General features: G+C 32.4%; 11 protein-coding genes across 11 annotated transcripts; 3 read left to right on the top strand and 8 right to left on the bottom strand. All coding sequences in view use genetic code 6, as the record gives it.

Moving 5' to 3' along the window:
• Positions 1 to 467: 467 nt before the first annotated feature.
• On the bottom strand, positions 468 to 740 carry SS50377_25912 (uncharacterized protein; the record flags this gene model as incomplete). Its single annotated transcript, XM_067909738.1, has 1 exon — positions 468 to 740. One exon carries the CDS (start codon positions 738 to 740, stop codon positions 468 to 470), a length of 273 nt encoding a protein of 90 aa, XP_067762494.1.
• A 65-nt stretch (positions 741 to 805) lies between these two features.
• SS50377_25911 (uncharacterized protein) lies at positions 806 to 1,261 on the top strand (the record flags this gene model as incomplete). Its single annotated transcript, XM_067909737.1, has 1 exon — positions 806 to 1,261. The coding sequence occupies one exon, from the start codon at positions 806 to 808 to the stop codon at positions 1,259 to 1,261; it is 456 nt and encodes a 151-aa protein (XP_067762493.1).
• A 188-nt stretch (positions 1,262 to 1,449) lies between these two features.
• SS50377_25910 (uncharacterized protein) lies at positions 1,450 to 1,701 on the bottom strand (the record flags this gene model as incomplete). The annotated part of the gene is made up of 1 exon (XM_067909736.1): positions 1,450 to 1,701. One exon carries the CDS (start codon positions 1,699 to 1,701, stop codon positions 1,450 to 1,452), a length of 252 nt encoding a protein of 83 aa, XP_067762492.1.
• A 147-nt stretch (positions 1,702 to 1,848) lies between these two features.
• Positions 1,849 to 4,806, bottom strand: SS50377_25909 (uncharacterized protein; the record flags this gene model as incomplete). Its single annotated transcript, XM_067909735.1, has 1 exon — positions 1,849 to 4,806. One exon carries the CDS (start codon positions 4,804 to 4,806, stop codon positions 1,849 to 1,851), a length of 2,958 nt encoding a protein of 985 aa, XP_067762491.1.
• Positions 4,807 to 5,113: 307 nt separating this feature from the next.
• Positions 5,114 to 5,569, bottom strand: SS50377_25908 (uncharacterized protein; the record flags this gene model as incomplete). The annotated part of the gene is made up of 1 exon (XM_067909734.1): positions 5,114 to 5,569. One exon carries the CDS (start codon positions 5,567 to 5,569, stop codon positions 5,114 to 5,116), a length of 456 nt encoding a protein of 151 aa, XP_067762490.1.
• A 65-nt stretch (positions 5,570 to 5,634) lies between these two features.
• Positions 5,635 to 5,907, top strand: SS50377_25907 (uncharacterized protein; the record flags this gene model as incomplete). The annotated part of the gene is made up of 1 exon (XM_067909733.1): positions 5,635 to 5,907. The coding sequence occupies one exon, from the start codon at positions 5,635 to 5,637 to the stop codon at positions 5,905 to 5,907; it is 273 nt and encodes a 90-aa protein (XP_067762489.1).
• Positions 5,908 to 6,819: 912 nt separating this feature from the next.
• SS50377_25906 (Cysteine-rich membrane protein 2) lies at positions 6,820 to 8,730 on the bottom strand (the record flags this gene model as incomplete). The annotated part of the gene is made up of 1 exon (XM_067909732.1): positions 6,820 to 8,730. The coding sequence occupies one exon, from the start codon at positions 8,728 to 8,730 to the stop codon at positions 6,820 to 6,822; it is 1,911 nt and encodes a 636-aa protein (XP_067762488.1).
• Positions 8,731 to 10,199: 1,469 nt separating this feature from the next.
• On the top strand, positions 10,200 to 10,688 carry SS50377_25905 (Disc-associated protein; the record flags this gene model as incomplete). Its single annotated transcript, XM_067909731.1, has 1 exon — positions 10,200 to 10,688. One exon carries the CDS (start codon positions 10,200 to 10,202, stop codon positions 10,686 to 10,688), a length of 489 nt encoding a protein of 162 aa, XP_067762487.1.
• A 10-nt stretch (positions 10,689 to 10,698) lies between these two features.
• SS50377_25904 (Derlin) lies at positions 10,699 to 11,250 on the bottom strand (the record flags this gene model as incomplete). Its single annotated transcript, XM_067909730.1, has 1 exon — positions 10,699 to 11,250. The coding sequence occupies one exon, from the start codon at positions 11,248 to 11,250 to the stop codon at positions 10,699 to 10,701; it is 552 nt and encodes a 183-aa protein (XP_067762486.1).
• A 124-nt stretch (positions 11,251 to 11,374) lies between these two features.
• On the bottom strand, positions 11,375 to 11,956 carry SS50377_25903 (Rac/Rho-like protein; the record flags this gene model as incomplete). Its single annotated transcript, XM_067909729.1, has 1 exon — positions 11,375 to 11,956. The coding sequence occupies one exon, from the start codon at positions 11,954 to 11,956 to the stop codon at positions 11,375 to 11,377; it is 582 nt and encodes a 193-aa protein (XP_067762485.1).
• A 1,618-nt stretch (positions 11,957 to 13,574) lies between these two features.
• SS50377_25902 (LSM domain-containing protein) lies at positions 13,575 to 13,823 on the bottom strand (the record flags this gene model as incomplete). The annotated part of the gene is made up of 1 exon (XM_067909728.1): positions 13,575 to 13,823. One exon carries the CDS (start codon positions 13,821 to 13,823, stop codon positions 13,575 to 13,577), a length of 249 nt encoding a protein of 82 aa, XP_067762484.1.
• Between the last annotated feature and the right edge of the window lie 689 nt (positions 13,824 to 14,512).

Raw genomic sequence — 14,512 nt, 5'->3', positions numbered from 1 at the left:
TTACGGAACAGAGTGGAACGGACTAAGCCCCGTCCATAAAAGCTTACGATACCCCATAACCCATGCATATCTCGAGATATACATTCTCATTTTCAGTGATAAAATAATAGATTTCTATTAGTATAAGTACACTGGGCCTAACTGTATTGCAGCTTCAAAGCAAAAGAGAGAATACTAATTGTTAAGACGTATTTTTAAAGAATAGTATATAAAATACAGGATTATTCTTCTATTAATATAATTTAAGCTCGGATGATATAGGTGATACTTACGTATAATGATTGACCTCAGTTCACCAGATGGCCATTTTCACTCCAGATTTACTATATTATATATTATATACTATATTTGTGATTTGAAATGCTGGCTTAATAACTAACTCTATGAATGTACTGCAGTGATTCTATTGAGAATAATTTGTCCTGTATAGTATTAATTCCATAATTATCCATATAAATAGGTGGCTATCAATCACCCTGGATTAGCGATGTTTAGCTGGCACAGTAAACCTGACTGGCCTTGTTAATATCAACGGAGTTCGCATTGTCTTTAACGAAATTATTCAATTACTGATATTTAAGACCCGTATATATAAACTACCAGCGCCCAGCTACTATTGGTAATAGCTGCTAGTAGCTATCATTTTGGGCACCGTGAGCCGGAAGATGTAAAATCGCCCTATAGTTATTATAACTCCAGTATGGAAGTTTGATGTAGTATGATGATGCTTGCTTAGCCATTTTCACTAGTTAGTTATTTCATCACTCGGCAGTCGCCGCTCCAATTACGAACGATCCCCTTCCAAATGCCAAGAACTACACTTACTGCTTCTACCCTACACGATCGGCCTTATCTCTAAACACTGTATAGCACATTATAGTACCGGAGAATTACAGAAGATATTGTTTCCACACCAATTCCGCAACCTCCGTATGCCTTCCATCTGGAGGTGTGCAAGATGCAGTAGATGCTTGCCTCAAGCCGTCTTGTCGTGCAGCGAGACATGCCTGTACTTATACTCTTGTGTGAAAAGGCTCTGGAGATTATAGTTTCTACTAGCCAGCACTTTCGCGTCCGTGCTAACCGCCTCATACCACAGCGCGGCCCCCACTATGTTGAGATGCACACATTCTGTAGTAGTCTTATGTCGCTTATTCTCACAGTATAGCGTATCAGAACCGAAAACCAGAGCGGCCGCGTTGCCATCATCTGTGCCAACTTCCTGCGTGAGCTCCGCGTACACGGGTTTGACCTTCAGTGAATATTAATTTTCTGTAATATTTATTTGCAAGAATTAATAGATGCAAAATGAAATTGTATTCATTGTTTTAGAGATTTTTTAAAATAAATATCCAAGTATGATTAATATATTAGTAAATAATCATATAATAATTTTAACTTAATTACATGTTGTATTCAATTCAGAATAAATCAGCAATAAAAGAACCTTCAATCAAAACTTGGAAGCGACATACTAATAACACTTTTACCATGATGATCTATATCCCCTTATAAATCTAAATGTTATATTTAATACTCTGTTGATGCTTATAATTCTTTCCAGAATTCTTTTGTCAATGATTAAACTTTAGTATATTATAGATGCTCTGAAATAACTTTTCTTTAGATTTATGATTGTAAGCTTGTTTACTGCATCATATCTGTATAATCCTTTGTAACTTCAGAGAAAATACCTCCCATTTATTTTTAATTAATACACACTGAATAACATAAATAATATATTTATTCTTGTAGAAAATCATCTATATCTATAAAAATATAATTTAATAGTATATTTTTTGTTCCAATAGTAATCAAAATTCAAAAATATATATACTAAACAATTTATCACTTCTTTCCTTTTTAACCCTTTTTGCCTTTCTTTCCTTTTTTGCCTTTTTTACCTTTCTTAACGAGAACTCTAGGAGCCATATCAGGACCAGTACTTTAACTAACTCCTTCAAAACAGCTTAGAATTGGTTTATTTTCTGCCTTAACAGGCTCTCCTCCAACCACTCTAATACCAGCATCTAGCAACTGTTTTCTATAATAAATATTACTAGAAGTAGCTCTTTACATAGCAAGTAAATTCTTAGTTGGCACAATTTAGCGTTAGAATTAGTTTTGCTTTCTTAAATTTTCTGCAAGTATTTCTGGATTCTGTGGATTTTAATATGGAGTAGCTAAATTAATTATAGGAGCATCTTGATCAATAATTGGTTCGTTAGAAAATACTTTTGCTGAATTGAAATATTTAGTATCATATAGTGAAGATTGTTGATCCTAACTATGCGTAACGGGTTATTTTTTTGTTTATTGATGTTATTGATTGATTTTTTATGAAGCTAAAATAGCTAAATTGTCTACTGGAGTATTTTCCCCAATAAATTGCTAAATATCTGTCATTTTTTATAAAAAATTATTAACAAAAACAGAATTTTATTGATACTTTACTACATTATGTGACATGCCTGGTTCTTTTATTTATGCTCCAACAGGCAAGTAAGTTTGCTTTTATAGAGGCATTCCGGGTTAGTCTGCTTCAGTCAAATTTTCAGGTTCTTAATAAAAACGTTACTTTATACTATCCATTCCATTTGTCGATCCATATATAAATGGTTTCTAAAGATCTTTATTTACTTGCTCTATATATTTTTAAGCATCTTAAATAACCTAATGAGGGGTTGTTTCAGGATTAAAATTTTCTGTAAAAAGAATAGAGGATAATATTTTTTTCGGAGCAGAGCTTTCTTTTTCTTTTAATAAAATTGCCGCTTTTAATGGTTCTGCAGCTTCTGTTTTCCTAGTTACAATTTTAATTTCATTTTCATACGTATTCTCAAGTTCTTAATCTTATTTTATCTAGGCATCAATTTCAGTTAATAACTTGGTAGCCTATTATTTATTCACTGTAATGTTATATTGATTTTCTAAAATCTCGTTGATTTTGGCTTATACCGGCAATGAAGCACCAGTTTTAGTGTTATAAAACTATTTGGTTGTCTAAGATACAAACTTTTTAGGTTTAAAAGGTTTTTCTTTCTTTTTAGCCTCTTTAGATCTAAGTTGTTCGTCTAAGTCGAATTGTGCTCTTTCACGCTTAACAACTAACCCTTTCTTTTTCTCCATACCATAAATAACGGTAGGTGCGTTGGAACTAGCAATCTCTGCAGATTCTATGACTTTTAACGTTTCTTTTAGATCTTTTAACACTTCACTACGTTTTACTAATTTTGGCTCATTATCCTCTATTTAAATATTCTCAGAGCATTCTGAATCGGATAAACCACCTCTAAAACATTCATCCTCGATAATCTCATCTGAGTCTGAATGAATCGATAAATCATTATTATCTGTCACAAATTTCGCCACTGCACAGACTTAATATACCTTAGGATCAAATTTATGATCTCCACCAGCTAAGATTTGCTTTTCAATATCTTGAGTATTCGCAGCAACGTAATTTTCTTCATCTTTTATATATTCTAGACCTTTGATTTTGGTATCAAACATAGGTATACTAACCTATTATAACATATCGTTAACTATAGTTTTTCTAAATGCATAACCTGCCATTTTTGTCTTAGCTTCATCCTCTTATTATTCCCCTTCGTCATTAATATTTAATCTGGCTTTAATTTCTGCTTCATTCAGGTTACATAGGCCAAGGCCTGTGAAATCTTCATCATGCTAATTTTCTACAATTTCGTCGTAATTATTTAAATTAACCTAATCTATTGCTTAACTTTCATTATTATTATCAAATATTGTGGGTTTCTTGTTATTTTATCCATGGAAATAGTTATTTTCAAATTTTTCATTATTAATAATATGATTATTATATCTTTTACTCTCGGTTTTGTTTATTTCAATCGTTTTTTATTTAGCACGACCCTCATTATAAGCATTGATTTTGCTCTAAGCATCCAAATTGATATCATTACTCATAATGACATTTTTAAGCTGATCCCGTTATCCTTTGCTCAAATTAGCAATTACCCTTCCATTTTATTGTACATTTTATCCTATTTCTAACAAATTAATAATTTCTGCTTTTTATTTCGCTTCCTAAAGGCCATGAAAATATGGTGCAGAAAGGGCTCGTTAATGGTATGGAGCTGTATCCGATGCATTTCGAATATGCACTGAATTTCTAGTTTCTACTTCTCTTTCAATTTTTGCTATTCTTTTTCCATGGACAGCTTAGTATTATGCATTATTAAGTACATTTTATGGTTTTGTAAGTTCATTTTTTGTGAACTTAAAGAATTCTGGATTCACACAATCTTAATATTTATAGCAATTTAGATATTTAGGTGTTATTTTATCAAAACTTTCCACTTAGATTACTTAGTCATCTGACTCCTAAATCTCATATTTTTTTTCTATTGAAATCTACTATTTCGGTTTAGTTAAATTTATTTATTACGGAGGAGCTGAATCATTTATGTTAAGGTCTAGTTTTTATACTTAATCCACCAGTCGTCTAAATGCATCGTCAAACCACTTTTCATCTATTTCAGCTGTTTTTACTAGTTGTGCAAGCCAGATAAGCAGTTTGTTAATTAGTAAATCTTACCTCTCTGCAGGAAGTGCTAATAAAACTTTATCAATAATTTATGCTACGTTTTGTTTTCCCTATAATGTAGATACGTCGAAACCAGATGGTTGGGAGCCTCGCCAACGTGATGCGAATGCACATAGAAGCTTAAACTAGGGGGATTATTAACGCTCGATTCTAGTGAACCCAGATGTTGATTTGGCATCTGCAAGTAGAGGATGAATTTCCTAAGGTAAAAATTGCATTTTTGGTATAAAGTGGAACGAATAAAATGTATAATTATATATATAAGATATAATTATTTTTATGGATTAGTATAACTGGTGATAAATAGAACCTTTGCTTGTAAAAAGAGATTAGTTTCCAAAAATAAAAAGAATAAATTGCAACAAATTTATATTAGAGTTTTAGGACTTTAGGAAAATCAGAAACATGAGTTAAATATTTTATTTTTATATATAATGAGTATAAAATTATGAATATAAAATTCACGTATAAATTATTAAATTAAAAAAGCCTCATAACAATGATATGAATATATATTTAAACTAATCACTGAAGGTCAAACCCGTGTACGCGGAGCTCACGCAGGAAGTTGGCACAGATGATGGCAACGCGGCCGCTCTGGTTTTCGGTTCTGATACGCTATACTGTGAGAATAAGCGACATAAGACTACTACAGAATGTGTGCATCTCAACATAGTGGGGGCCGCGCTGTGGTATGAGGCGGTTAGCACGGACGCGAAAGTGCTGGCTAGTAGAAACTATAATCTCCAGAGCCTTTTCACACAAGAGTATAAGTACAGGCATGTCTCGCTGCACGACAAGACGGCTTGAGGCAAGCATCTACTGCATCTTGCACACCTCCAGATGGAAGGCATACGGAGGTTGCGGAATTGGTGTGGAAACAATATCTTCTGTAATTCTCCGGTACTATAATGTGCTATACAGTGTTTAGAGATAAGGCCGATCGTGTAGGGTAGAAGCAGTAAGTGTAGTTCTTGGCATTTGGAAGGGGATCGTTCGTAATTGGAGCGGCGACTGCCGAGTGATGAAATAACTAACTAGTGAAAATGGCTAAGCAAGCATCATCATACTACATCAAACTTCCATACTGGAGTTATAATAACTATAGGGCGATTTTACATCTTCCGGCTCACGGTGCCCAAAATGATAGCTACTAGCAGCTATTACCAATAGTAGCTGGGCGCTGGTAGTTTATATATACGGGTCTTAAATATCAGTAATTGAATAATTTCGTTAAAGACAATGCGAACTCCGTTGATATTAACAAGGCCAGTCAGGTTTACTGTGCCAGCTAAACATCGCTAATCCAGGGTGATTGATAGCCACCTATTTATATGGATAATTATGGAATTAATACTATACAGGACAAATTATTCTCAATAGAATCACTGCAGTACATTCATAGAGTTAGTTATTAAGCCAGCATTTCAAATCACAAATATAGTATATAATATATAATATAGTAAATCTGGAGTGAAAATGGCCATCTGGTGAACTGAGGTCAATCATTATACGTAAGTATCACCTATATCATCCGAGCTTAAATTATATTAATAGAAGAATAATCCTGTATTTTATATACTATTCTTTAAAAATACGTCTTAACAATTAGTATTCTCTCTTTTGCTTTGAAGCTGCAATACAGTTAGGCCCAGTGTACTTATACTAATAGAAATCTATTATTTTATCACTGAAAATGAGAATGTATATCTCGAGATATGCATGGGTTATGGGGTATCGTAAGCTTTTATGGACGGGGCTTAGTCCGTTCCACTCTGTTCCGTAATTATCCATGATAATAAGTTATGTATGCAATATCTAGTTATATCATTTATTACGCTAAAGGAAATTCAAGTTTGTTTACCCCTTGATTACCAGATCTAGTTCTTAATCATGCTTTATTATGAGTATTCCACCGTACAATTTTGTGTGGCCTAGATTTACTTATTTCCACATATCACTAAAAATGTATAATCCCATATTTATATAAATTTCACGCTGGTATTAGCTGTGCAGAATAGTACTGTTGATACTCAAAACACATTATTGAAACCTCGCCTTGATTATTAAGTTCAGGGAAAAGGACATTACACAATTGGAATTATTAGGATGTAACTATGTTGAACTATAAATTGGTGCAAACTCAGGCGGGTGAAACATAGCTTCATAGTAAACATTCCGTGCGAAGATGTGTCACCAAACGTGTATCGTTCATATAATGAATAAATTAATCAGTTAGTAGCAGTGTCAACTGCCACAGCTGCTTTGTTTCTCTTCTTGAGTATAGCGTAAAGGATGGCCCCAACGCTCCCCGTCAGTACCACCAAGGTAAAAATGACACCAATAGCAGCACCAACACCAAGTTGGACACCAGAGCTTTCCACTATTTCAGTTTTTATTAATTGCTACTACGCGAGGCCGTGTGGAATTATCTTATAACAAATTCCATAGTGATCCATTGACGTACCAGATAAACACGTAGCGCAGCTAACACCATCTTCTTTGCACGTCGAACAGTTCATAGCCTTACCGCACTTGCATTCGGAAGATATGTAAATACCACATGTATCAGCCTTCCCGTCATTGCAGTACTGACCGGTTTCGAGATTTCCGCACATCGGCTCACAGATACCAGCGATGGTGGTTACAAAGTTAGACTTATCACATATGAGGCAGAAATCTTTACTTTAACAGTATATGCATCCTGTGGGACAGGGTGTGCATCTCCTCGTTGGAATATTACAAAAACTTCCCCTCGCTTACGCGCAGTCAATATTATGCACACATGCATTATGACAGGTATTGGTATCCTTATTTAACGTATGCGCCTGCACGCAACGGAGACACTTCTAGTTCTCATCACACTCGAAGCATGCATGAAGGCACTTCGTGTGTGGGACTTTCTACCCATCCTTTTCCAGAAGGACGTGAGTACATTTTCCATTAGCACACTCTACACAGTTTTTGGTAGGAGTATTATCGGCGCAATAGCATGATTGACCAAAGATCATATCGTTGTTGCACGGCACGCACTACACGGAGTAAGATCCAGTGGAAGGGCAAAAATATCCAGCTTTGCAGCCATTATTGGCTACTGAACAAGTTCCAGACTCCTAGAGAGTTATAGCTCTAGGAACACATAGATAACCCTTAGACTCATAGCCTTCTATGCACAACTGGCATCTTCCGCTGTTATCCTTTTAGAATGTAGTAAGGCACTTGTCACAGGTGGTTCCATCTTTTGTACATGTTGCGCAGTTTATTGCCGAACCACACTTGCACTGGGTGCTGATATCCTCGACACATGGAGTAGGGCTATCATACAAACAGTATTAGCCATTTTTGAGGGTCCCGCATCCTGCTATGCAGCTTCCGTCGATAGTCAGAAGATCTTCTTTCTATAAGCAGGATATGCAGACATCGGTAGATATACATACCAAGCAAAATTCATCGCATGCCTCGCATCGGCTGGAAAATTAATTGCAGAAATAACCCTGGGGAATCTTGCAGTCATCGTTGGTAATGCAGGCGGGGATGCAATCTTGGCTGATGGTGTCGAATATGTACTGTTCCTGGCACTTTGTACAGACGTAGATAGAGTCACAGAGCTCACAGCCTTTGGCGCATTATTGGCACGTATTCTCCTGCAGGAAATGACCAGGAAGGCATTCCACGCAATCATCACCATCGCATTTGGAGCAGCCCTTGATCTCGTGATATCTCTTACAGCTGCACCCCTGCCCCGGCGTGACGCCAGTGGAGCAGAACTTACAAAACACCTCAGTGCCGCTGGTCGCGGGACAGAACTGCCCGGCGTAGCAGTAGTTCGCGGTACTCGTGCACGTGGAGGAGTTGCCCATTTTATAATTGGTACGCGATTCGAAACCACAGTATAGGCGTATATTGTGGCGTGGGAGTTTCCGGCGTGGGAGATGATTTGGAATTGGGGCGGTAATACGCGCGCAGCTAATTAGAATACTTACGCGCACCGTAGTTCCCGCACGTACAGGCTCTGTTAGAGTAATTTTGTATACTCGCCAGATGCGCAATGCTTCGGCAGAATATCTGCAGCGGCTGCCAGATTCTTGGAAGCGAAAAACAGCCGGCCATATAAGGATAGTATCCGAATTCAATACTTGCATTTGTGGTTCAGCGGGTACTTTCCAACAATTAAATTTAGACGAAATCCTACCCAGCAGCAAGCTGGATTGGTATCATGCATTTAGCACGTACCTGATGTTACAAGAAATATTTTTGACATTAAAGCTATTGTAACGTAGTTCCGCTCCTTTTTCGTCGAATTTCTCGAATTTCGAAACCTGCAAATTCGCTCCAAATGTTAATTTTCACTGAAGTTTCTGCAGAAACTTCAACGTTTCAGGGGCGGTCTGTTCTGCAGATTTTTGCTTTGTGCAGATTTGGTTTTTTTAATTCCTGAAAATCCATGCCGGAAATGCCAGTCTAGGCCGCTTGCAAACTTTAATATAAAGATTTCAGCGTTTTGGTGGCCAAATTGAGCATTTATTCACGTTTTTTTAAGTCCTGAGAGTGATTTTAGGAAAAAATTCTAAATGTAGAAAGATGCCGTTTGAGCAGTGTCACTATTTTAAGGGTCGTTTTGCAAGTAAATATGGTGAAATCTGGTGTATGAAATTGTGAATTTAAGGCGAATTGGGAGAGTTATGGCAGTCTGTTGAGTGGGTGGAGAAGAAATTTAGGGATACTTTAGTTCGCCTGCTGATATATAATTTGACAAATTCGTGGTGCAGAAAAAATGTGATTTGCAGAGCTTTTCTGCAATATTCTAATGGGTATTTACTGGTACTTGCTTGAGTGTTTAGATAATTTGTAGAACAATAATTCAGCATTTTCCAATCGATCCATTGCAATTTGTAAATGTGTTCAAAGGGTGTAATTGAAATGGTTAGTGAATATTATTTCTAAAGGCGTCAGAATAAGCACTTAAATATCATATAGAATTAATTATTGGTCATGATTAAGTATATCCATAAAGGCATATCCATTAATTTATTAACTGATCTTAATATATTTCAATCAATTTTCAAGCTAAATATTTATAAATTTGTAGTTGTACATTAGTCATCAAATTTAGATTTGATATAATGGTGATGTAGATAAGATGCACTTTTTATATTATCTGTTTAGAGCATAATTACTTCACTTTATTAAGAGTGTAAAATAAACTGATAAATATCATGTTATTTTTTAAAGTAATAACAACTATAACTAAAATAAGATAATGTTTAATTGTATTTATTAAACAGAGAAATTATACAGTATCTTCACTTTATTTATATATCTGTTAACTAAAATTATAAGTTAAAGATTGTAAACAATTGTATCAATTTTATGTAATTACATGATAAATTCTACAATTAATTACAATATGAATTTAGATAAAATATTTTCATTTACCATCCTAGAGAAACAAATAAAGAATTAGTATATAATGTATATTATGTAATTTTACTCAATCTAAAATTTATTCGAATTTGATTAATTTACATATTTTTTACTACTTTATTATTATACTTTATATAAGTATATCCTCAAATTTCCTTTCCTTTTTTTAAACATATCATTCCACATAATGTCCAGAAAATCTAATCTAACCAACCATCTCTCTCCTGATGATTTCGGTCAAATTAGTGATAATTTCATGAGCCCATTCGGCGACTAATAATCTATCTTCAACCAAATGTCTTAAATGCACTAAAATTTCTTCAAAAATGACCCATTCCAAAATGCATTTTAAGAACTCGACACCTTTTTCCAGAAACCGCACGAACCATCATCATCATAATACTACTGCTCATCCACCTCCACAACAATTCTCCCAAACGGAGTTGTAGAGACTAAAAAGCACACCAGATCGAACGATATGGAGCAGAAAGAACACTTCCAACAAATAGGTGAAAAACGTGTTATCGGGAGGTACGAAAAGGACCTTAAAACTGGAAAGGAGAACATCAGAAGGGACCTATTCAATATGGAGGAGGACGAAATTGGCACCTTTCACGAGTAGTTCAACAGTAAGTAAGGGGCGCTAGGTAGCTAAAACAACAGACGCTTGAAATGATAATTTTCGCTCACTTCAGCAGGGTTCTCTCAATTAGGACCCATCCTGCACCAATAGCCATGCCAAGTATTTAAACCCGGTAGTCATTGGAGAGCGCCAGCTGAATCGCAGGCAGATACTTCGCTTTCATCTCGAAAATACCGAAAATTTACACTAAGTTATCTGGGAAGTAAATAACAAAAATCGTAGAAATTGCGGAAAGGAATGGAATTGAAGGTAAGGGCATCGGGATGAATTTGGAAAACAAGGTAATTGATAATAGAAGATATGTGAATAACAGTTTCAATGAATTTCTTGGGAAATGGTTTTCGGCTCTGGCCAGTGTTTAGATGTTAGAAAATGTATTGATTAACCATTAGAGGTTTATAGAACCGGTATATAAAAAACCAGTGACCAATCTATGAAATTAAAAATTGTTGAAAATTAAGTCGAAATCAAAAATAAGGTTAAATGGAGATAGAATGTTTAATGTAGTAGCGACACTAATTAAAATTATAATTATAGCATAATTATAAGTAACTGGTGGCGCTTACTTTAAAAATTCAGCAGGTAAGAAATTCATTTCAGTGAATAGAGAATTGGAAGGGAATATGTATTATAGTGTATAATAATAAGTTTATATTATGGATTTTCGTATTTATACGTTATTAAAAAGTAATGTTAATGATTTTTAACGCTCACTCATTTCAATTGGTGCCACAACCTCCTTTTTTCTTATTAATAGGGGTAATAGCAGCTCTTACTGCATTTTCGAATAATTCTTTAACACCTTTTCCTGTTCTAGCGCTAATTACGACGTTACCAATTGCACCAATTTCCTTTTGCATAGCGGCAGCTTATTCAGTAGTAACAGGAACTGATTTTGTTTGGGCCTTCAATTCGTCTAATGCCTCCTAGTCATTTAATAAATCTCCCTTTGTACCTACTAAAATAATTGGAATATCTTTTTTGTATGCAAAAATTTCAGGTGCCCATTTTTAACGAACATTATCAAAGTTTGCTGGAGCCATAATTGAGTAGCAAATTAAAAATACTTATGCGCCAGAGTATGATAAAGGACGAACTGAATCATAATCATCCTATCCAGCAGTATCCCAAATACCAAGCTGAAAATTACGATTATCTAGGTCTATATTGGTTTAGTAGTTATCAAAAACTGTTGGAATATAATCTTCTGGGAAACAATTTTAAGTAAATACGTGTATCAAACATGTTTTACCAACAGCACCATCTCCTACAACAACACATTTAATAAAAGTTTGTGACATTTGTGTATTTGCGAAGTGGTGATGAAAAGAAAATCTATTATTATTATATTGTTATATTTTTTTATTCTATAAATAAAAACTCTGATTTTCTATTTAATATTTATTTATATATAATATTAATAGTATCATACTAGTATATTATTAAATTTGATATTAATATGATAGTTATAAAATAACTAATGTTGAAACAAATAAATGAGAATAAATAAATACTAAAGAAATTAGAATATCTAAAAAGTAAACATTATTAATATTTATATAGATTTAAATCTTTATTACTGTTTAAATATACAAAAATATGATAAAATATTGTTTGAACATTATAAAATCTTATTAGAAATTGATAAATTCTATTTATTATAAATACAATATTGATTTGATTATAATCATATCACTATAATTGTCTGATATTTAGACATTAATTATCAGTTTGAACAAATCACATATAATTTTTGTTTAATATATGAATACAGAACATGATAAACTATTCCTAAATTATATTTATCAATATAAATATGATATTTTATTTAAAATCATAGTAAGTGTTTTAACCTACAAATTAACTTACATGTATATACAAAGATTAAATGCATAATTTTACTTAGGTCTAGTAATTTTCATTTTTCACTTGTTAGATGTAATTTTTTATTGAATCTTATACTTCTACTGTAACGCTTATAATCAAAAGTTTCACGCTATAAATTGCTATAATCCTTAATATACTCATTGTTTTAATAAATCATATATACTAAGCTAATAAGAAAATATTTATCCCTTTTTAACTATTAAAGTAGTAATCTACAATTAATATCATTCAGATAATAAGACTTACACTTTTAAAATTAACTGCTATTAAGCAATGTGAAATGATAATTTATAATCTAATGAAGGGTATATCTCAATGCGCCCTTTACTGATCAAATAATCATTAATTATAAGACGATGAATACTAAATATCGCATTCCAAAATTAATTTTGATTACTGGAGTAATTTATTTCTCCTGATTAACTTTTTAATAACTATAAAAATAACTACGACAAAAATAGCAAAAAATGCAATCAGGAACAACGTAAAAAGCACCCACTATACTACAATATGTTTGCATTGATATCCTTTTTTTGTCTAAGTACAAACAAGCTTACACTATTTTTAACAACTCTCTATATCGTCATAAATCATTTTATCTTATAATATACTAGTATTTTAATATATAATTCATATAAATTATATAGTAAGTTATTATATTACGTAAATAATTTTTTAAGTAAACGCTATTAATTATTATTATGTTAATATATTATCAAATAACTATATTTTCATTCATTTTAGTAAAAGCTTTCATAATCTTATAGATAATCTCTAGGCGATATTTAAGGAGTAGATAACCCATCTGTAAATTTACTAAATTTTAACCTCTATCCTTTACTAACTGCATATGGCTATGCTGATGTTAGCATCGTTATAGAGTTTTCACTAAGTTGTTTTAAGTGGTCCATTTTATAATAAAACTTTTATTCTAACTATTTCAATATATAGGTATATTAAATAAAATATCCTAATTCAAATAACAATACAAATCTATTTTCGAATATCATACTTAATATTGATTCACTTTCTTCATAATACTTTCGATGCACATTTTTAAAGTACCTTATCTAATTATTATAGAGACTAAATGGATTATACAGAGCTACCTCTTACTAAAACTTTATCAACCTCATTATCATCAATTATTGCATCAATAAGATATATATTTTGTTGGTTATCTGTCGATTGTACAGTACCGTGAATAACCTCATTTGTTTTAAGATTAATCTTGACTCTCTACTATTTAAGTGATTAAACAAAAATAGTTAAATCATGCATTTTCTAAAAAAATATAATTATATTAATATATAGTGATTTAGTTTTTTATATAGATTAAAGGATTTTAATGTAAATAAACTAATTGCCTTTTTGATGCTACAACAATAGTATCTAAACTAATTATAGTTAATTTAAGCAATATTAGTTTAAGTTAATTATTCTGTATTGTTGTATTGATATTGCCTCTAAATTTTTATGGTAATAAAAACATATTTTTATTAAAATTAAGTCGATATATTTAAATATATTCTCCTTAAGTAAAATAGGGCACATCTTAGTTTAGTATATAATCTCATTATGTATTTTAATTATTTATATACAAAATTAGCGTTGCATAAAATACTATAAATTAGGACAAATTATAAATTTTAATATCGCATAGATTTTTACTAACAATTTAATTTATAGGCGGCTGAGATAAAATTCATAGTAAAATTTGACTCTAATGTTATACTGAATAATAATTTTTATAACATAATTTATCGTCTTATTATGCATGTTATTATTGTTTTAATGTAAACTATTAATTAAACAATTTTACTATTGTCTCAGTTAATATAGATATTAACTTGATAAATTAAAATATATCCAAATCGATTCACTTTATTTAGCGTATTGATTTTATTATAAATATAGTCACTCATTTGTTGAGTCAAAACTAACAAATTCTTATAAATAGTTTTTAGGTT

The sequence above is a fragment of the Spironucleus salmonicida genome, chromosome 6 (assembly GCF_000497125.1).
Source record: "Spironucleus salmonicida strain ATCC 50377 chromosome 6, whole genome shotgun sequence".
Lineage (NCBI taxonomy): Eukaryota > Fornicata > Diplomonadida > Hexamitidae > Spironucleus > Spironucleus salmonicida.
Note: the sequence above shows the minus strand (reverse complement) of the source record. Positions and strands in the feature narration are given on the sequence as shown.